This window comes from Rhipicephalus sanguineus, chromosome 11, assembly GCF_013339695.2.
Source record: "Rhipicephalus sanguineus isolate Rsan-2018 chromosome 11, BIME_Rsan_1.4, whole genome shotgun sequence".
NCBI classification, from domain to species: domain Eukaryota; kingdom Metazoa; phylum Arthropoda; class Arachnida; order Ixodida; family Ixodidae; genus Rhipicephalus; species Rhipicephalus sanguineus.
The window spans coordinates 97452289-97473732 of record NC_051186.1 but is presented as its reverse complement, the minus strand read 5'-3'; the positions used below and the strand labels follow the sequence as shown (position 1 = coordinate 97473732).

At 44.9% G+C, this 21444-nt stretch overlaps 2 protein-coding genes across 8 annotated transcripts in view; both read left to right on the top strand.

Annotated features, from left to right (window-relative positions):
- LOC119373314 (sulfotransferase 1C2) overlaps positions 1 to 21444 on the top strand; it is a 321565-nt gene that overhangs the window by 191669 nt on the left and 108452 nt on the right. The gene's annotated exons all lie outside the window — the stretch shown is intronic.
- The window catches only part of LOC119373488 (sulfotransferase 1C2), a 60652-nt gene that overhangs the window by 3481 nt on the left and 35727 nt on the right, over positions 1 to 21444 (top strand). Inside the window, exons 2-4 of one of the 6 annotated variants that reach the window (XM_037643527.2) lie at positions 727 to 1334; positions 4945 to 5346; positions 18449 to 18685. The exons of 1 other annotated variant lie outside the window; for it this stretch is intronic. In XM_037643527.2, the coding sequence (XP_037499455.1) occupies positions 775 to 1334; positions 4945 to 5332 (948 nt within the window). In that variant the 5' untranslated portion in view covers positions 727 to 774 and the 3' untranslated portion in view covers positions 5333 to 5346; positions 18449 to 18685. Of the gene's footprint in view, positions 1 to 726; positions 1335 to 4944; positions 5347 to 8580; positions 8797 to 18448; positions 18686 to 21444 lie in introns of those variants that run through there. 4 more of the 6 variants (XM_037643530.2, XM_037643532.2, XM_037643531.2 and 1 more) reach the window with 4 other exon arrangements.

The following is a 21444-nucleotide window of genomic DNA, read 5'->3' as shown; positions in this document are numbered from 1 at the left end:
AAGCCTTCGTGCAAGACGTTACGTGCCGCAGTTTGAGAAACGCGCCTTAAATTACTTTGACGATCTCAGTCGAACTCACTTGGTGTGGGTGTGGCACTTCCTCCAGGGTCAGCCCATCTTCGGGTAAGCGACGATGTTTAGTGACGACGTACCGTGATGACGTCACAACCTGACGTCATTAGCGACGTATGTCACGTGGGATCTTGTAACACTTCATTCGACTGCCGGATTTCGTTCAATGGGCCACGCAACTAGATATTTAGGACTCGCGCCTTAAAGATACACGACTTAAATATACACGTCATAAAGAATACATTTATGATATTGGGCATACTACGAATCAGAACAGGAGCTTGCCAAAAAGCTCACAGTGGTCCTGTACGCATTTGCCAAGGACAACTCGAACGCGAAACCCATCCGGTGTGGCTGTTTTGTCGTGCACACTTTCACGATGTGTGACTTATTTGTCACCTGGTGTGCTTTGATTATCATCATATAATTAATTTCACTAATAAAATAACGATATACCCAATGAACATTGAACCACGACATTATCAAGTTTTGTTTCTGCAGCGTAAATGATTTGTGTTCTATGTCATTCAAGTTTACTTATTTTTTAGCCTTATACAACTACATGTGTTTTCGACACCGATGTACTCAAAAACCGCGAGAAATTGGAGAGAATAATGTAGGAACGAAATTTGTCTACGATTTCATTCCTTCCAGCAACGCGAGAAGTTCAACTAAGCTCAACGTGGTTGAAAAGGAACTGCTATGCAGAGAGTCCCGCACAAGCATGTCGACGGCTACTGCGTGAATAGCTTCTTCAACGATGACCTTGTTCGGTCAGCGCTGTACTACAAGCCGGAACCGGGCGACGTCTTCATCGCGACGTACCCGAAATGTGGAACGACCTGGGTCCAGTTCATTGTCCACGGGATATTCAATCGCGGTTCTTTCCCAAAGGACTCCCTGGAGTTCATGCTTGCTTCCCCGTTCCTGGAAATGTTGGGAGCCGAAGCCGCGCATAGGATGCCGCGGCCTGGAGCCATCAAGACGCACATGCCTTTCGGCAAGGTTCCCTACTCGAAGGACGCCAAATACATCACCATCGCTAGGAACCCTTTCGACGTCTGCGTTTCCTTCTACTACCACACCAAGGAGAAGCCATCGTACGATGTAGCGGATATGACGTTTGACGACTACTTCGAAAACTTCGTGCGTGGCACAGTGTCCTTCGGCGACTACTTCGACCACCTGCTCTCCTGGTACGAACGTAGGAATGACCTCAACGTTCTATTTCTCACCTACGAAGAACTGAAAGCGGACACTAAGTGAGTACTTCACATAACATGATTTATTTCAGCATGAGTCCTCCCTATGTTAGAGAGAATGGATACTCGTTGTTATTGTATTCGCCGTACGCTCATGCGCCATCTGCACCATGTTTTCTTTCATTATATCCTGTCAACGCTATAAAGGTTTAGAGCTGTATTCTTAAAAAATATCAGTCTAGTTTTCCTGTACCGCAGTAGGCATGAATATAAGTAACGAATCTGCTGGAGTGATTGAAAGGGGCACCGGCACAATATTTGACTCCGTAGGGTGATTTCGCGCGTGGTTGGAAGTGCTTGGAGGATCAGTAAGTAGCGTTAGCACAATAGCTGCTCAGCTTGGGTAATGCTCCAGCTGATTGATACACGTGTTTGGTGGCGAACATGCAGCCGTGCACATACAAATTCTCTAGAATGTGAGTTACGTTCTATACAGTTATGGTGGTGTCCTGCTTAGAGAAGACCCTGTATGCGAATGCTCCATATCGCGCGTGCACCGGTCACGCGATGTGCATTCTACTTCGCCAATGAGGTCGATGGCACAGCGAACAAGCGCTGACTGCCAGACAATAGTGATATGAGAAAATGGGACGGTGGTTGTACTACATACCTAAGCAAAACTCGAGATGAAAGAAGGGAAAGCACAACAATTAACTCTCTATCTTCGCTGCGACGCCAACATGATAGCGTGCGAAGTGTATACGACGTGACAGGCGCGTCGCCTCTCCTTTTTATCTGTTACAGGTTTGGCTAGTGGCCCACTTTTGCATGCGAGATAAGAGTAGTGGTAGCCACGTAGCGCAAACGTATCTTACCTGCATTGCAGACCTCAGTGGCAACTGAAAGACACCGTAAACGTCCAAAGTATGCGCTATACGTGGACTTTACTTCGATATGGATACTGCAGAGACGCTGTTTCTGATGAAAGGACACGTAAATGGCAATGACCTGCGCCATTGTTGATCCAATGCCGAGTAAGAATTAGCAGGTTTAACTTACCGCTGTTAAAGGGACACTAAAAAGAAACACTCAATTGGTTTAGATCAATAAATTGTGCGAACTCTAATGGCGTTAATTTCGCAACCACAGGTTCATTAACAGGGGAGAAAATAAAGTTCAAAGTGTAATTTTTAAATTTGGTGCCTAAATCTCCCCGCATTACGTCACGATTTTCAAAGTGTATTTATCGTATTTTGGCGCCATTGGCTCAACAAAATTACCCCAAACTTGGTATGCTAAGTCTACAGACCTCTCAGAGGACAAGGTGCTTCATATTTACCGATTAGGAACTACTTAGTTCCTAATAGGCGCTGTCAAAATATCTGACGTCACGGCGAACGGTGCGGAAACTTCACGGTGGCGTCACCACCCACATTTTGTTCTTGCGTGTTTTCTCGCTTACTAAGCGTCTTCTCGCAGGAAGAGTGGTGTTTTTGGTATCGTGGAAGAGTACTTTACTCATATGAGAAAAATAGTTTTGCGCTTTAGTGTCCCATTAACAAGGCGGTGCTGAATTTACAAGATGGTGTCGATTTCTCCCTAGCATATTACGTAGCACCAACTGGATAAACAACATCTATTCTTGTTATTTCATAAACCCTAGTTTCTCTGTTCCACGTGTTTTCCTGTTATTACGTGATGTATATTTCCTTATATTCCGTTCTTCCATGTACCTCTGTGTATCAGGTCTTACGTATTGCCCCCCCCCCCCCCAAAAAAAAAAAAATAAAGTTGCCCGTACCAGTATTGTATAACCAAACGTCGGTTTGCGCGACGCTTCGAAAGTTACCGACAGCGTAGCAAGACGAGTGCTCATGAATCCACAACGTACACCAGCCCCGCTTCAAAAGGCTAACGGTGTCAACAAAATGAGGTTTACTATAAGGGCAGCCACTTGCTTATGCTATATCCCCGCCCTCATAAGGCAGAACTGCCCCCAATACTCCTCGTCTTCGTAAACAGCGCAAGTCATGTATTTCGCCTATGTTTATGTCTTCCTAGAGTGTCTGCAGATCAACTATGGTTGAGCCCTCAATACAGACCAAGATTTACGAAAGAGAAAATACAATCGTTTGTTGTTTCAAATGACAAAGGACCTCAATGTAACGTTGCCATATGCAGTGACTTTGTGCTTGCCCATTAATGCGCCCTGGTGCTGCAATCTGCTTGCCTCTTAGTTTGCTTAAATGGTCGAGCAACCGGTCCGAAAAGGCGTTGGCCTCAGGCTCGAATCCCGAGCCAAGACGAATCTTGCGTCAACGAAAAAGCTTTCCTTTCAGAAAATCTATAGAAATTTTCTTCCAACTTCCGGCTGCAAGTGTGTGCCAGATGGTTTATCCATTCCACGTGTCCCACTCTCACGTATGAAAAAAACAAAAAAACGGTCAAGCGAGCTAAAAACATAAGACAACGTCAGAAACGACTATATAGCGCAATAAGAATGCTGAAACTATATAATGCAGGAGGCAAGACCTATTTTTCACTATGAAACTCTTCATATGACGCGCCACACTGAATGAATGACAGATAACGACTGAGAGAAAGGGAGATGGAGAAGTCACGTGGGGACTTCGTCCGTTCACTCTTTTTCGCACAGGAACTTCACATTGTGTAGCTCAAGAGGGGACATCTGTGGTAATTTTGTATTGCTACCGTAAAGGCAATGCTAGCCTTCTAGTGAAAACATTTTGAGAACTATGTTGAATAAATATTTGCCAATAGAGTTTTCTTGTAAGTTCGGCAATATGTGCATTATATTTTCCTTAAAATAAAAAGACAGGATTTGGTCTTTTGCCCTTTAAAAACCGGATTTATACTGACTCAACGTGGTACAACGGTAATATGACCACTCTACTGAAATTACTCTAACAAGACGCGTTTGAAGGTAGACAATGTAACCCGCAGTTGCTCCCTGTCTACAGATTAAGATTGAAATACACTACTTCTAATACGTCTCACGGAAAGAGCACAATTTGAGCAATGTACCCGGAATAATACAAAATTCATGTAAGGTTTCGTGCAGGTAAGCCATTGAGAATGTAACATTTGCTACAATATTAGGCCCTTTCGTTATATAATATACGTCAGGATCTCTGCTTTTTGTGGTGCAACCTTTGCTACAACAGCCGACTTTGTCTAGAGGTGTAAGTAAGGTGAGTATCCTATGAAGGATGTCTAATGCGTTCAAAATACGTTGTAGAAAACAGCCTCCTGAAAAGCGTCTAATTTTTATACAGTGTAACAATATTCCATGTTTTCTTGTTCCTTTATTTTTCTAAGGAAAATGATGACAGTTCATTTGAAAAAGATTAGGCGGCTTTTCTTAGCATGTACTTTGCTTTATAGGTGTAGTTATTTTGGCGCGGGGAGAAAAAGAAAGCAACATTTTTCACGTTAATGTATCTTCTTGCGATCACTGGGAAGCGAATATCGATACCTCACAGTCAATGTAACCTGACACTCCAATAAATATGCAGCAGTCTTGCAACTCGTAGCGCGTAATAACAATCCTGCTGTGACTTCTGTTGCAGTCGAAGTATAAAATAGTACCTGTGTATCACTTGCACAAGACGCGGTACATCATGCGTGTTTTATCGTTCCCCTCTGTTAGGGCGCAGATCCTCAAGATTGCCGACTTTCTCGGCAGTGAGTACGGAAACATGCTGCGAAGTGACGACGAACTCATGAAGAAGCTACTTGACGGCTCCGAGTTCAAAACTATGCAAGCGACCGTCGACAACGGAAACAGCATTCTCAATCGCCTTCTCGACCTGCCACCTGAGCGGGCGCTTAAGTCCCTGGAGGTGTACCGGGAGCCCTTGAAGAAGAGGTCAGCTAGTAAAGGTGAAGTGCGATTCCTGCGCAAAGGCATCGTGGGAGACTGGAGGAACCACTTCTCCGACGAGCAGGTGGACAGGATGAAGACGAGAATTAGGGAGAAGTGCGGTAACACGGACGTCATGAAGCTCTGGGATGGGATCGATCTCCCGCCTCACTGAAATGGTGCGTAAAGGTAGGTCTGAAAAATCGTGCAAGTTGTTCATTTGCATTTGAACCAATGGCGCGGGGAGACGTTCGCTTTCAATAATAATTGAACTTTTTTTCTGACGAATGCCTTGCCGCTTACTTCATAAAATAAATTCCTTGTTTTATTCTTTTCGTATTTCAAAATACTCATATGTCTTTCAACGGTCACTGAAAGCTATTATGTGTGCGGCATAAGCGGTTTTTTTAACTTTATTATTCACATGAAGATGACGAATCAGTTATGTTACAAAGGCAGGGCCCCGTAACTCGCGTAGGAGTTGTGAAGGGCGCCCTTATGTCATATTCTGTTATACAAACACAGAGCGGGTGAGAAAAGTGTCTGACGCTATGAATATGGGACATCAGAGAAGGGACGAGAGTATAAAAGAACGTAGGTTAGCTTTGCAACAAGTAAATGACTATGGTTCTGCTAGGTCTGTGGGTAGTTTGTTCCAAAGATGTGATGCGGTATGTGTGAATGTAAATGATCCATAATTAGTGCGAGATTTTCGAATGGTTAAACTATTGGAGGTCACTGATCGTATCGGGTAGGGGGTATTTTGGTAAGCAATTTTCACTGAGGGACACTGTATGATTTTGTGCATGATTTTATATTCTTCCAGCTTTCGCTGTGACTGTGCTGCGGTTTCAGCGCAGGCCTGGCGTTTTTATTTCTTTACGCTCTCGCGGTTAAATTACCAGTGTCTGTTCCTTGGCGGACATAAACTTCAGTCAAATTACCATTCCTGGATAGTAAAATGAGAACGTGATAATCGATGCAGTCTTTCACAGGAGGAATGTTAAGTAATGGGTATGCGAACGTCATTGAATCCGTTCTTTTTAGAAAGAGAATCGCTCAGAGCGCTCTGTTTTGTGCAGCAATAATTGGCAATAATGTGGTGGGGTATGTGAGGCCATGTATGGTAACAGCATATGTAATGTGTGAATGTATAAAGTTGATATAAAGATTGCGAAGGGTGTGAAAAGGAAGAATGTAACGCAGTTACATTTTTCATAAACACGACTCCATATCATTTCGGGATTCTTTTTGCTATAGGAACGTGGTAAATGGCTAATATCGCTGATTACATCCTAAGACTGATTGATTGCAGCCATGGTTGATTTGATAGCACATGGGTGCGTGTTATTGATTGCATACGTCGGGGTTTAGGCTGCTACTTTATAGAATGCCTTACTACCCTTAACTTAGTGTTTATGCTGCTCTGCCTCGTATATCTGCTCCGATGGCCCCATACTGAGATTTTATGATTTCTTTGGCTTATATGCTTTCCTGTGTCCTCAATTTCCGAGGGGCAATAAGCCTACGAACATGTCAGAGTGTGTAGGGAGCTTTTTTTCATGATTTGATTTTAATTTTAAAAAAAATTCGCAAAACCCCAAAACTTTATCAAGCAGGTGCCTCTGGGAGGGGGAGCGGGGCGGGGGGTTCTTTCACTGGATCATAAGTTGGATGCTGAACATCACTGCTTTAAGGTGCTGGGCCGCTGACCGCAAGGGCTTCCGTATGATTTTCGTCAACGGAAATCAAACGGAACCCTACATTTCGATGGGAACCGAATTAAATAACATCCACGCACATGGATTTCCATGCACGCAAAGGCACCCCGTATGGTTATGCTTACTCCGGTGATGCCCCCCCCCCCCCCACAATGGCTCGTCTCATGATCATATATTGTTGTTTCTTTTTTTCGTGTAAAACTTCAAGGTTTGTGAGTTTTCCCGCGAGGACACCTTGAGCTTGAGGGTCTCTGATGAACCAACTTCATACACTGCTCATACGCTATTTATGTAGCACAGTTATTAATTCACCACGTTATATAAGACTTGAAACAGGCGTAACGGACAAAATGTGTATTTATTTGGAACCTCACAAAAATCATGGTACTGTTCGCCTGTGAGGTGCGTCCCTAGGCGTTCATCGACCCTGTGTCACGCAGGAAAGCAATGTGCACTCATTGAACTTCGCTCCTCACTGGCACATGCCTTTCGAAAAAAAAAACGATGTTCAAATGTCCGGTGCCTATTACTACCCTTTTGCAGCCCACGGGCCATTGCTTCTGTCTCCCTACCGAACTGAGGGCAAAGATAAATGAAGTGTTCAGTGCCGCCGATTTCACTGCGGAAGGCACGGAGTGGGGAAACGCATCACCCAGTCTTGAATGACCAAGCCTGGGTGTATGCGCAGACGCTTCTGACGCGGCACAAAAGTGCCACTTCTATTCCGGCAGGTCCGTCGACCGCACAGGCTTGGTGCACGTGAAGTCTTGTAGATCACCCTAAAGTGATTTCGGATGACATAGCGGGAGGTTGTGCTGCCCAGCGTGACCAGGCCCATCGAGCCTTACTTCTTTAAAAATTACTGATTTGGCCTCGCGCGTATAGATATTTTCCATGTGACCACTTGCTTGTATTTACGTCTGTGTTATCTGTTTGTTTTGTTTTGCGTTCCTATTTTCTTTCCTGTTTCTTTCCCCCCTATCGTCCTTTCCTTTATGTTTCCCATTTCCCAAATGAGCAGGCAGGCATTGTGCCCCTTTATGTGGCAGTTGTCAGCCTGTTCTCTGCCTATTTCCTCTGTGTCTTAGTGTTTTCTATGTATTCAAACCGAATACATAAATAATATCACTGGAGCTCCCGCTTTTGAGACAAATATCCGCGCTTCGCGTGCAAGAGCGTTCGCTTTTTCGTCTCCTTCGATTCGAACGCGAGATGGAATTACCTGAAACTTCATATTAAAACTCTTGTTCATCAAATATTGAAGCAGGGCGAGAGATTGCTATGCAAGCTATTTACTACTGCATAACAAACGAACCAAAACACCGGCAAAATTCATCAAAGCATAAAGTTTCACATGTGCCTACTCGTGCATAGCCTTCGATACACTATCGCTCGTATCACGAAGTGGCTTCTCACAGAGATTAGAGAAGCACAGCAGTTCTTTGGAGGAAGACGAGGAAAGAAAACTATATAGCATGAAATGAGCGGTGACCTAAAAATCGCTATAAGACGAGCATTTACTGCCTTATTCTTGTTACCCTTATTTCTCAGTGAGTTTATTTCATTATTTAACAGTATATTCACTCTGCGAACGTTTTTCCTTATACTGACCAATACATCATAAGCTGCAGCGTTTTTGAACGTTGTGAATGTTACCTAATCATTATTTTCATCTACCTTTTTTTTTCTCATTTTCCCACAGCACGTGTAACTGATTGCAACGTGAAGCTCCGCAGCTGCGTTTCGATGGGGGTAGGTGACACGCATGCCGCAAACTAATGAATCCTCAGCCCTTTGTAGGATGAACGCCCCTGCAAGTGCTCCCCCGTCCTGCCTACGCAAATCGAATACTTATAAATTGCGCCATTTAGTCATAGCACTTTTATATCCCTGTCGTATTGCCATTTCTCCTTTTCTGACATTCGTTCCTTGCATTACGAAGCACTTCTCATTCCCTCTACAGTTCGCCGAACATTCCAAACTCCACGTATGTGTTATGAGCCACGATGTCATCAACCTGAGTTTGCAAGTGGTGTCACGCGGCCTGCATGATGACTCTTGACATTACTCTAATCATTTTGTACGCTCAATAAAATATTCTCGTACGAAATACATTGTCATTAGCTCGTTTTTTTAGAAGTGTCACCGTTGAATGCTCTCGCCGCACTGTACTTATAGGATTAGATTCCACGACATACACACACCGTAAGTGATACGGCATAAGGGCTTCACTCTCTCGCACTTCACGAGCAAAAAATAACAAATGAACTTTTCAACTATTCATATTACTACGGCGTGAATCATTTCTTTGAATTTGTCCGCAATAACCAATCCGCAGTCTCTGCAATGATAATATTAGCACATATTCACGCAGAAACTTGCAAACACCCTTCAGACATTTTTAATTCCTCACCGCAGTTAGCTGGGCTAGTTGGTACTGACTTAATGAATCACATTCTAGAGCACACACACTACAGACTACACAGAACTCCGCAAGATGATCACCGCTAGACGTCAACCAAATTTTAACCCTCATAAAGGCCTCATATAAAGGGTGTTTCAAGAAATGCGCCGGAAAATGCTCAAAAATAAACGAACTGAAGCATTTTCTTGCTGCCTTCATGATTACTTTTCCTTTAGCGTCAGGCATCTTACGATGGCTAGTGACATCAAATACAGCAGTAGTTCAATAAATTGAATTAAGTGAATTTTTATTTCTTCAAATGACAGAATTGAAGTCCTTCCAGCGAAGTGTACATCGCCGCATTGAGATTTCGAGAAAGCGAGCTCTAGTAAATATTGTAGAGTAATGAAATTCGGCCAAAATTACAGGCGAAACCGAAGCTGAAGCGCCACTGCGTGCAACTCCCAGACGATCAGAGTGACGTCACTGTTCAGAACAACGATTGCAGTGCTGTTAGTTCCACATTCGTTTACGTACTGCGCCATCCGTGCTGTAATTACAAGCGCAGCAAGCAAACACGCGTATTGAAGTCTATAGATGTTTGATATAAGGACGATCGATCGTGCTGGCTATCTGGGAAGAATACGGCAATTGAGCTCTTCCCCGCTTCGGTTTTGCTCTCGCCGGAGAAATCGGTCAGATTTCATCGCTCTGCTAAAATTATCAGAGGCCCATTTTTGGAAATACCAAAGAAGGGGCAATGGACTCTTCGCAGGAAGGGCTCTAATCTTTCATTTATCCCAATCACCTATCCTCTAATTAAAAGTTAACTAATTTGATTTCCTCAATTACTGATATAAATGATGTTGTTTGCCATCTTAAGATGTCCGTCGCTCCGGAAAAAGTAATTATGAAGGTCAAGAGCAGATATTCCATTTCCCATATTTTTGAAGATTTTCGGACGCATTTCTTGAAACACTCGGTATACATTTGATTCCGCACACGCAACTGCCAAGTCACTGACGATTGTCTCGAACTTACCGCTGCGCATCTCCTTACACAAGGCCTTTTTTTGCATGGATAATACTTTTTTTTTTTCGACAACGCAATGGACGAGGTGCAGCTGCACGTGTCACCCGGCCTGCTATCTCTATGATCCTCTGCTGCTTCGTTCTCCCTTAGCACGGTGTTGTTGAGGCGCAGCAATGACGATCCTGTATCTCTCGTATGCGTCGCGAGTCGGGCGTGAGCGGATAGGAAAGGGAGACAGTTGGAACGCAAACTTGATACGAGCAAAATCCTCTCCACGTCTCCTCAACGGCGATAGTATTCGCTCTCTCATCTTCACCGCTCGCTCCCTAGCCCTATCCGTTTCCTTGCGAAGAGCCGCGTGGAACGAAGCCAAATCGGGTGGCTATTTTCTGCATCATCGTGCCGTCGCATCGTGGACGTTACCCGCGCGTTGTTTCTGACGGTAAGGGGATGTGTCTCGATTTCTTGCCAGCAGTCTTGTGCATCGCGACCCGCAGCAAACGACTACACGTAGTAGACACGCGATAGAAAAAGAAGCAGCACTTTCCATACTGGTAGCAGACATTCCGCTTGTCTTTGTGGTTCCGTTTTTCTTTTGTGAAAAACACCACACCACGCAATCTTGAAAACTGTGCTACGTTGTGCAATTAGGTAATGTAAAACAGATTTACCTTGTAGCAACCGCATGCCTATAGTGGAAAAGATGGATTTACTCTTGTGCCAGATCCAGGAGACATCAACTGAAATATGCGCGCCGCCCCCCCCCCCCCCCCCGCTTCCTCTTGTTACAGTGATTCTGGGGCCGAATTCGAAGAAAGCACGAAATTTCTCTTATCCAATGGCCACAGGTTTCTGTAATCATAACCATCCTCAGTATCGGCAGAAACGTTTTCTTAGGAACAATTTTAGCGCGATATTTATTTTATTTTGTGTGAATACCGACCCTCGTTCTTCTGATGAGCCGCATTTCCATGCAATCATATTTTAAGGGCGCACTTGTACGAGCCTTCCTACCCTTGCAGTTACATTTTTTTTATTTCTGTCCTTAATTAAGTTCCTTTTTTCTGCATTTATGTACAACTGGTTCCTCGTGTTTTCTTTTCTATTCTCTGTACTATTTGCAATGTGTTCTATGTGCGATATGTTCAACAGATGCACGCTCCTTGAAATGCAACAAACGCTACATACTTTAAGCTGACCCACTAAGAGCGCCTTGCTTCCAAACCACAACATATCCCGAATGTTAGTGGTTGTACACACTCGCACTAAAGAAAGCAATCGAGCTAGGTGTACATTTACTGCTCCGAAACTAAAGCTGAAAGCTTTTATGCGACAAACAGTCAGGAATACATGGTGTCAGTCATAAGAGATTGCTTGAGAAAATGTGCTCGAAAGCTTATTTCCTTTTAATGTCAAGTATAAAATTTTCGTAAAGAAGGAAATGCCCTTTTGACGAGAATGACCTTTTGTATCTTGCATGAGAAACGATAAAAATTATGGCATTGTCCCCGTTAGTCGTATTTTTCAAAGCACCTGAAGCTTGACCGGGAAGTTTTCGCCTAGCCATAGCGGCAGCCACGCTGGGTGTCTTATCATAGCGGACGGTGGCGCTATAAGACAAAGGCTGGGTCGGCATGTGCAGTTTGTTACTGGTTGAGAAGCGCTAATCAACACAACAGTTCATCTTATGAACTCGCCAAAATTAGGTCAATGACTTCTATCATGCTGCGGGCCGGTAGCGTTCGTCTCGCACATATAAAAGTGTTCTTTCGGTACGTAAAAATCACGTAAGAGCCTTAATAACGCCTGGGGCTGTTGAGCAGCTTCGAAAGAGAACATCTCGACGTAATAAGGTTTCTGTGTAGACGATCTCGGCTTCGCAAACGCTTTTCTCTTGAGCTCTAGCATTCGATGGCATGTGCAGCCATTGCCTGAACACTTTCGATGCCCGCCGCCCACGTGAAAATAGACCGCAGTGGCTCTTGATGTGCAGTGAGTTTTGGTGAACACTGTGCATTGGTGGCTCTTTTGTTTTGCCGCGTTTATTGGCACCATCGAACCGTCGGGAGAAAACTCGCATTTACGGAGACTGCAGTGCGCGTTGAAATACCGGCAACAGCTTCTTTGCTCTGCTCTACTCTGCTGTCACGGTATAGTTGGACATTTCACGCTTGCAGCCTTCGGATAGGTTACTAAATTTACGTTGAAAGCCTACTTTTACTCGTTATTAACGCCGTTTGAGCAGTTCTCACTCGGAACTGTCTGAAGACTTGGATGTTTCGATGAATAATTGGGAAAAACGATTTGTTTGTGCTATCAATTACTTGGTTGTGAGCACTGGTGGTGTACTCTACTTGCAGTAGCGCTTTGGTTTCGCTTGTCGTTATCGGCGTGTCAAAAATGTGTAGTCGGGCGTCAAAAGACATCTAAGAGTAACGCATGATGGTTGGTGTCTTGCGTTAATGATTCAAGGTGATAGCTGGTGTGAATTTTAACATTCAAGGTGATAGCTCGACCTTTTGATTTGCAAGTTACTGTTTCTGTTGGTTGCGGTAACATTAAGGCCAACATCGTAATGTGCAAAAACTGAACTCTCACACTGATGCATTTTGCAGATGTGGTGTTCTTTTTCTAAAAGAGCCAAATGCACTTTGACTGAAACTGAGAAAAACGCACTTTTTTGCTGCTTCCAATATGGTCGGGCCTGCTCCAGCAATTTTTTGCCAGCGTGTTCCTGTCCCCTGAAAACTTCAAATCTGTATTGCGGCTAAAATCTATATAGCCCACTATCGTCTGTATTTATGAGTAAACTTTGTGTTTGGTTCTTATAGATTGGAACATTTCATTTGGGCTTGAGTTAGCTCGTAAAAGAAGCCTAAAACGATTCGAATGTATGGTACAGCAATATTTTCTGATCAAATTAACATCATCCTTGTGCTTCCGTCGGTGCCGTCCTCCGCTGCATGGGCGTAATGGCGATAACTAGACTTGAAGAGCGATTGGTGCTTTGTGGCAAAAGGCGCCCTATTCTGGACTGGCGGCATCGTTTTCTTGTTCTCGGCATGTATTGAAGGCCTTGAAAAGTGCTCCAGCTCTTCTTCTTCGGAGCTCGTTTTACGCCCGTGCCATTTCGGATCACTTCTTCTTCTTCAAGGAATAGATCGGTGGCCAATATTTTCATTTCATACATCTTTTATTTCAAATATACCGTCTTGGAGCTCAAGAACGACATGATACTGTAGCGCTAAACTCGAAAGGAACGCTAAGAGGCACAAATAAGTAGTGAAGTCCGCCTCTTACTCTTTATATTCGAGTTTTGCCCTACAACATGATGTCCTTCAGTAAGTGCCACCTCGCTCTAGAAAAACTTATTGTGGAACGTGCGCATGATAGCAAAGCAATTATGACACAAATTAAACAGACTGGATACGGCCATGTCGGTTCTTTTGGTCACGATTTTTGACGCAGCGCTGGTTTACTGAATGTGGCTCAGTTTGATTGAAATGCAGAATTTGGCTCGTTTTTTATTAGAAAATGTCTTTTTGAGTTCACGTTGCACTCAGAAATGGCCCCCATTTTGATTCCAACTGTTTTAAGGTTAAAGATACTTAGGCGCGCTTTACGCTCCCGTAAGATTTAGCACCGTTTCGGTTTCTGCATTTGGCTCTGTTTGAAAAAAAAAACGCCACAAGTGTCCTTGACTCTTCTCCGGTGTCATCACGGAGTTCCATCTGGCAGCAATCACACACGAGCGTCAAGCTTCCCGACGTGCAGCATGCGCTTTGCGCCGGCATCTGGCTTTCGATAATGACGGGAACGAGCAGCTGTGCGGCTGTACAAGTTTCCACGAAATGTATATCCTGTCGCTTTGCCCGGCACTGTGATTGGGACTACGGCGGCCCACCGCAAGTTTTCCCGTATCATTAGTGAACGTACGTATGACAATTTATGCTCGATTTGCACTCCTACGACGACTCTACTGCGCGGTATACAATCGGAGAAATAGTGGGCGTAGTGTGCGCGCCGTCTCACGGCAGCATGCTTAGCATCAAGATGTGCACAAGCATGAAGTCGAGCTTGTCGTACAGTCGGAATCACACTTGTCTGTAGTGCCCTGTCGTTTTTTTGCAGCTGCCGTTTTTTGCAGAAATATGCAGCGACCGACGCCGTAATGATGACAAACAGAGTCATACCGCATGCTAGGTCTTCGTGCTATAATTCAAGCATGAACACAAACTTGTAGCTAACGTGAGGTAGCAACTGTGGACGACATCAGCGGGCACAGCTACGCGCTCGACCGCTATAGACAAGTGTGGTTCCGACTGCACAAGCACCAACTACTTTGAGCGTCTGCTTTCACTATCGGTGCGCTCAGTCCTCATCAAACCATGGGCAATGATATGAAACGCAAACTGCAGCAGAATGTTCTCTGCTGCAGACCCGCCATAAAGATTCGGCAGCCGTTTGCGTTTCATATTTTTGCCCGTGATATCATGAGGACTGAGCGCACCGATAGTCAGAACAGACGTCCAAATTAGAAAAAAACTGCGCAAAACCACAGGACACACAGGAAGGGAACGCACACAGCGCTGAACTCTAAACAAATTTATTGTGAAAAACCAAATGCATCGCCTATAAATATACATGAACCACTCGCATAATACTGCGTCACTGGACATAGCGCAGATAGGCAGCGGATAGCACAACCACGACAGATTACGTCAAACGCCTCCGCAGATACTCGATTTCCTTAGGCAATAATGCGATTGACGGGGTGCTGACACAGTTTTCACCCAACTGCGCAATCTTATACGCTTCAACAACTTCACGTGTTAGGCGATCCCTGTGCTTACTGACAACACTACATTTCTCAAAAATAGAGGCGCTACTTACGACCGCTTACGTGACATCGCGCTTAGCTACTCACGTACCACGCGGCATGCGGATTTTATAATCATGTACAGCCAACAAGCGCAGCTCTCCGCACTTTTGGAATCCGCACTTTTAGACGTACAAAGTAGTTGGCGCGTGTGCGAACCCTTGAGTTCTGACTTTGGAAAGATCGCGACAACCGCTGGCCAACGTAGCACTTGTGCCACTGTCAATACATGCCCTCTTTCGTTGAAAAGACTCGTGTGTTATCTTGTCCCACGATACGCAAGCCAAAAGGACCTGTCAAATAATGATTTAAATAATAGACTGGGGAAAGCAGAATGCGACTTGGGAGCTCTTTATTTTATGTGCTGTCGTGTCAAAAACAACTTCGTTATCGCTAGTTCTATTCGTGCTCGAGTATTCCTTGGCTCTGCTACACTTTGTTTCGTACGGTCGTGACACCATGAGCGCATGAAAACACTCATAAAAACTCAACTCCTTGAAGGAATTGAAACTCCGCCTGCCGCGTGGTACGCGAGTAGCTAAGCGCGATGTCACGTAAGCGGTCGTGAGTGGCGCCTCTATGTGCGACCCTAGACTGAAATATCACTGTCACCCACATGCTGCATCAGTATCAGTGCTTGTACACCGCCCGCTCAGCATATGTAGGGTTACAAGGCCTCTAGAGACATGTGGTGGGCTTAGGTGATTGTCACGGAGGTATGCTGGTGCGTGGTTCTGCCTGGTGGTGCCTGGTTCTGCCTGGTGCTGGTGCCTGTCACGGAGGTGTGCTGGTGATGGAAAGACTAACCTTACCGAACGCACCGTCATACTCCGCTCAATCTAGCGTATAGAGAGGCATAAGCAGCTACACTTGATGTGAAGACTTCCTCAACGGTGAAGAAGTCGTCGCTCACATATGCTGAATTTGGCTGCCAACTGATGCATGGGCGCTGTGGCCATCTCCTTCATAGCGGGCTGGTGACCTGTGAGCGACAAGGTTCTATATCAGCTCATTAAAACACCGTTTGGCGAGTTTATTCATACTTGCAAGGAACAATAGTAGCGCACAAGCTAGACAAGAGCGCAGAAGACAAGGAAGGGCACTCGTCCGTGTCTTCGGAGTCCTCGTATACTTTGCGCGCAAATGTTTATCCTTGCATCAATATCAGCGCCTGTGATGCACGTCTCCGTGTATTTGTATTTCTGTGCTACACTGTGGCGAACAGCAAGCAACAAGTATGCCAAGAAGTCATTCTCTTATTCAGTGTTAAGCGCAGAACTTTTTTGATCTGACAGGACGGAACACACACACAAGCGCTAACTTTCAAGAATGTTCTATTCAAAGCCGTATAATAAATGGATACATGTTATCACAGACTCAGACAGCGCATACGTGGAGCTGTCAGAGTATGACAGTTCCTTTCAAATCAGTGATAATGGGGGTGTGCTGCGACAGTCTTGCCCTCACTTATATATATTGGCTGACTCAATTATCAGCCGCGTCATTTCATGATGATAATTATTGTTAGTGTCTTACTTCCCAAAGCCACAACATCATCATAAGGGACGCCGTAGCGTATGGCTCCGGAATTCTTTAACGTGCACTTAAATGTAAGCACGCACGCCTCAAGCTTTTTCGGCTCCATCATAAATGCAGCCGCCGAGGTCAGAATTCGATTCGTGACCTTCGCGTCAGCAGTCGAGCGCATTTCATAATGGTGCTTGCGAATAACTGAACGTTCATGAAAGAGAGGCGAAAACCAACACGTGCCGCAATGCGCAGGTAACGAGCCATTGCCACCCCTCTTAACACTATTACTGTGCTCTGCGAGCCTTTCATTGAGGCACCGCCCCGTTTGCCCCTCGCAGTTTCTGCCAAATGACAAGGGAATCGTGTACACAATACCTTGCTTGCATGGCACATAACGTGTTTTGTGAATGTTATCACAACCTCGTTTGTTGTTCGCATCTGGGCTGCTGCGTCTGCACTGCTTTCTCATCCTTGGAAACTTCCAGCGGCCATTGATAACGGCTGCTGCATTTTCTTGGCAGCTTGTAAACGGTTTTTTGAGGGAAGGCTTCTCCTAGTGACCCAAGGAGGTGGTCATAGTAGCCTCTCTTGGCGCTTAACCCGGAATATGTTGCCTCAGCAAGGCCAGAAATCTACCTTTGCTAAGTCTTCCCTTATTGTTAGGGCTCCCTAATAGCTTGCCTTCCTGAATAAAGTACGTTTCCTAAAGAAGCCCATAGGCTAACACGCTGTATTTTACGGCAGCGTTACTTTAGTTTTCATGCCATCTGTTTTGTCGCATTGTGAGATTTTGCTTTTATGGTAGTGTGATAGGAACTTTGTCGGCATGCTAATATGTGATCACAACGTTTTCTTCTTTCGCCTTTCATCCCATTTCGTGTTCTCTGCTCATCCTCACTAACGTAGAGTAAGTGGAATGTACGCCATTGCTATCGTACTTATTTCTGTGTACGAGATGTAGTACTTACCTGAAACTTCCGTGCGTAATGAAAATCTTGTATTGGGCCCATGAATACAGTCGCTAATGGCTCCTGCGTGCTGTATTTTTGGGAGCGCTATCATAGACGTTTTTGTTTCGATAGTGCCTTACTGTCCAGTCAAGCTACTCCTGTGCATATCAAGTACCTTTCTGCCCTGACATTGGCAGACAAATATAATGTTTTAGCCTCTCACCACAGCCGCATGCGCCTCACTTTGGCCCAAGCGCCATTCCAAGAAAGAATGCATGCAGTTCGTAAAACATCCAGGCATTTTCCTGCTGCAGAATCTCTTTACAAAAAAAGAACACTAGCAAATTGCAAGCTCAGTCTAAGGGATATTTCTTTCACTTTTAAGATTACGTAAATCAGTCGAGCCAATAAATCTCTGCCAGGAGTTGTAGTCAATAAAGCTAATAATACCGCGCTTCCGTTTCGGAGCAACACATGCCGACAGGCATGTGTATATAAAAAATGTCAATATATGCATACGTCGTATAACGCATTGCGGACGCTAATATACGAGTAAAGTGCTCGTAATATATCTGATCACAGAATATGTTGAATGATGGTGAGTAAAAGATTATTTATATATGAATAGCCAAATGTCAGAAACATTGACCTTTTCCGCGTTCCCTCTCCAACACACAACACGATCCTTTCGCTGTGCAGTTTAGCAGAATTCAATGTGACATCTTATCCAACGCAAGTTGTTCAAGTTCGCATTTAATCTTCTTTGCTGTTGCAGTCAAACCTTAGAAAAGCAACACCGAAGCAATACCATGGATCCAGACGCCTACAGGGATATTGACGGTCTGCGCATGCTCAAGTTCTTCGACGATACTAACGTTCGCTTTGCCATGGGCTATGAACCGCAAGACGACGACGTCATCATTGCCACTTATCCGAAGTGCGGTACCACGTGGACACAGTACATTGTCTCCAACATCTTCACGCGCGGTAACCCTCCCAAAACGACAGTCGACTTCATGCTTTCCTCGCCCATCATAGAACTCACGGGTGTCGATGCCGTGCGCAAGATGCCGCGCCCTGGGGCCCTGATGACGCATCTGCCGTGCGACAAGTGCAAGTACTCATCGAGGGCCAAGTACATCTACGTTACGAGAAATCCGTACGACTGCTGCGTGTCCTACTACCACTTTATGAAATACTACACACCATGTAATTGCGAAGATGTGTCATTCGATAAGTTCTTCGACCTCTTCGTCTCCGGAAAGTTACTCTACGGAGACTATTTCGACCACCTTTTCTCCTGGTACCCACATCGGCACGATCCGAACGTACTCTTTCTAACTTACGAGAAACTCCAGGAGGACACGACTTACTGGGTACTGCGGATCGCCGACTTTTTGGGAGAAGAGTACGGCAGCGCTCTCAGGAAAGACGAGGCGTTGTTGAAGAAAGTCCTCGACTCGTGTACCGTGCAGAACATGAAAACGGTGATGGCAGATCCGACGAAAGTGTGGATACGCAAAGCTCTGGAATTGCCACCAGAGAGGCGTATAGCGTCCCTCGAACCGTACAGGCACAATCCGGCTCATAAAGAAGAAACGATGCGTGGAGGTGGTCTTGTCCGTAAGGGCGTCGTGGGAGATTGGAAGAACCATTTTTCCCCGGAACACATCGAACGCATGAAACGTTGGATAGCAGAGAAGACAGCCATGACCCCGGATGTCAGGAATCTTTGGGAGGGGCTGAACCTTCCTTTGTGAAATTTCGATACCGCCATTCCAAGCGCTTTCAGAGAAGTTCGCGAACTTAGATGAAGCGTTTTTTTTTCAGTCTAAATAAAGTTACCATGATTGCTGATAAAGAATAAAAAAAAATATACTTGCGTTCAAGAACTCTGCCGCTAGTGTAATAGCGCCCCTTTCGTATTTTTAATTTTTTACACATAACTTTTAGAGAAACGGAAAGTATGGAGTGCTGAACAATCGTTGAACAGGGATGCCGTTAGAACAAACGTTTCGAAAAATGTGCCTGTCTTTGTCAAGACAGCAGCCATGATGAAGATAACTCCTGCTCTGACGAGCAGCCCACTTGCCAAGACGTTGGCTCCAGCGACATGTGATGTTCAACGGTTGGCCATCAATTCAAACGTTGATGTTACCAAGAACTTCTGTCTTTGTCTGGTAATTATTCAGAACACACATGGATATCATTCAGCAGCCACGCATTCTGAAATCGCTTGCGCAAGAGAGCTATCGCGCACAAAAACTTTATATTGATCTTAGTCCTCAGGGCCTGAAAAGCGCAGGCCTTGATTGTATCAGCGCCTTAAATCAGGAGCGGTTACGAGGGGGGCTCAGTGAACAGCGCCTCCCCCCCCCCTCCACATACACACATCCCTCCAGCAATTTCAGATGGGGTCCGGCCCACATAGCTGGTGATTAGCAATACAAGTGTATACCCTCTGTCACACTGTCACATATAAACGAGTAGCCCTTCTAGGCTGCCCTCCCTCTGGCAAAGTTTCGCGTTTGCCCCAGCTTGAACAGAGGGACACATTTACCAAAGGTAAGCACAAGCTTTAGTGTGCGTGCTTTGCCATTAACGGACCAGCTTTTATGTGTGTCTTAAAGGTCCTTGCTCACAAAGGTTAGCGATGGGTGTACATCGCAACGCTCCTTCACCTGGCATAGCTGAATGCCTTTAATGGTACTCTTACGCAACCCTTCGCTGCGTAACATGACTATTAGTACGCCAACATGGTGCAGCCGTAATACTTGACTAGAACCTGCTGAAGAAGATGAACTGTCTTCTTTGAGCAAAAACAAACAAACATTGCCTTGCCTATTTATACTATTAATCATGCGTCTTAATCTCCCTGATAGAACTTAAGACTTCCCCAATACATGAGATAGATAGATAGATAGATAGATAGATAGATAGATAGATAGATAGATAGATAGATAGATAGATAGATAGATAGATAGATAGATAGATAGATAGATAGATAGATAGATAGATAGATAGATAGATAGATAGATAGATAGATAGATAGATAGATAGATAGATAGATAGATAGATAGATAGATAGACAAGAAGGCCTGCGCTGAAACCGCAGCACAGTCACAGCGAAAGCTGGAAGAGCGGCGTTTCTAGCGGCCGTTAAGCTCTCTTGGGGCTACAATACAAGTACACTAGAAAGGTACCCACTGCGCCATAAATCACAATTTTTGTGAAGTTGGGAAGCACCTACTACGCCATTATTCGTCATTCTGCGGAGAAGCGAGGCGCCAGCTACGCGTCTGTAAGGCATTATGTGCACTTTGTTGACGCGACGACTGATGACGATGAAGAATTATGGCTCAGCCCTTTGTAATGGGTTGGAAGCTTTAAGCGGCCCACCAATTATGTAATTTGCATTGGGTGACGCCCGGTCGCTATTTCCCTCTCCCGTCATGCTGTATAACATACGTTGACGTGGGAGAGAGACGGGGGGGGGGCGAAGAACTTTACTGAGACCCCGAGGAAATGGATCATGCGCTTATGGGCTTCCTTGGCAACCAATACAAGTGCACTTGCGAGGAACCCACTACGCTATAAATCATTGTAATTTTTGAGAAGTAGGGCAGCAGGCACTGTGCCATTTTTCGCCATTCTACGGAGAGCGTTGGTACCTGCTAAACGCATGTAAGGCATTACGCGCACTTTGTTGATGCTGTGCCTGATGACGATGAAGAATTATGGCAGACCCCTTCGTAATGGGTTGGAAGCATT